This window comes from Morone saxatilis, unplaced genomic scaffold (genome assembly GCF_004916995.1).
Source record: "Morone saxatilis isolate NCDOM2014 unplaced genomic scaffold, NCSU_SB_2.0 Contig17, whole genome shotgun sequence".
NCBI lineage: Eukaryota > Metazoa > Chordata > Actinopteri > Moronidae > Morone > Morone saxatilis.
Genome location: NW_023339729.1, coordinates 10,216,465 through 10,217,820, shown reverse-complemented (window position 1 = coordinate 10,217,820; position 1,356 = coordinate 10,216,465). Strand labels below are relative to the sequence as shown.

Sequence of the window (1,356 nt, the reverse complement as noted above, 5' to 3'; positions counted from 1 at the left end):
CAAGCAATCACTTGATCCTTGTCTGCTGGTTCCATACTCCTTCCAGTTTAATTGTACTGAAACATTGCTATAAAACAACTAATGATTATTTTTTATTCTATAAATGATCCACCTTGATAATACGAGGTGGAGCACCTTGGGTTCTCAGTCTGATTACTGATGCCTCCTGCCGTTGGTCCCTGCAGGTGTGACACAGCACCAGTGGTCAGAGGAGGCCTCCATGTTATTCAGGAACCACGTGGAGGATCGAGCACTGGTAGCCCAGGTGGAGAGCGTGCAGGAGGTGTCGGAGGTTAAAGGTGAGCTGTGGGAACGGAGGTTGACCGTTTACCTGGTGGACACCGCAGTGGAGGACAGGGACATTTGGATTCACAGCATCATGGCCGACATCAGCGGTGATCTCTCTTCTGCAGCCTAAGATGTTTCCTCATGCATGTTGGGAAATTAACCAGCAAGCCGACTCTGTGACTGCAAGTATATCTCCCGAAATGTAGTTTTGAACCAACAAGTTATTTTCGAGTTCTAAAAAATGGTGACAATGCTCGGTGAACTTTGGATGATAAACGTCACCCTCTGCCCTTGGTTCATTTCCAGTGTTCTGGATCTTTCTCCCAGTCAGAGACTTTAAAGAAGCTCTTTACATTTGTTTTGGTCATAGTCAGGGGCCATCTGAACTTGACTGAAGATATTGTTTTGTTGAGTTCATTATTTCTGTTACATTTGTCTCAGATGCTGTTAAGTGCAGCTGAAAATTAATTAGGAAGAAGATGGATAACATAACACACCATCAAATGTTACTCTTGTCAGTCTTGGAAGTAATCATTTAGAAACAAACCCAACTCACATTAATTCATCTATTTTAGTTTCTTCAAGTTAATCACCTGTGTGGCATGGTTTGTTGTTTGTGTGTGTGTGTGTTATTTATGACTATTCCCTCGACTAACTTTTGCTTTGCTGTGCCTTATGCATGCAATGGTGAAGCTCATTTTGCACTTAATTTTGTGTGTATATGTTTTTACATTAATCCAACCGAAGTTACTTAACTGCATGAATCTAAGCAGTTGTTAAAGCTTCACTGATGGGAACACCTTGTTTCATATTATCTTGTGTGACTTGACTGAAAAGAATAAGTTGTAATATTTCTAGTGTTGTTTCAACATGAAAAGCTGTTCACAAGGATTTGTTCTATTAAAGCATGTAGTCAAAGGAGGGTGTACTTTTACTGAAAGCTTTTTCAATTACGGTATTTATTTTTTATCAGTGTTCTGACAATGTGATCTGCTATTTCAGGATGAACTGCCAGTGAAATAAAAGGGCTTTACCCATTATTGAATCACTGAATCCTACACACTGGAC

The 1,356-nt window shown here is 40.3% G+C and overlaps 1 protein-coding gene across 1 annotated transcript in view; it reads left to right on the top strand.

The window, feature by feature from the left end:
- The window catches only part of tdrd7a (tudor domain containing 7 a), an 11,619-nt gene extending 10,871 nt beyond the window's left edge, over positions 1-748 (top strand). Inside the window, exon 22 of the mRNA XM_035659382.1 lies at positions 186-748. Coding sequence (XP_035515275.1) covers positions 186-418 — 233 coding nt within the window. The 3' untranslated portion in view covers positions 419-748. The remainder of the gene's footprint in view (positions 1-185) is intronic.
- Positions 749-1,356: the final 608 nt, after the last annotated feature.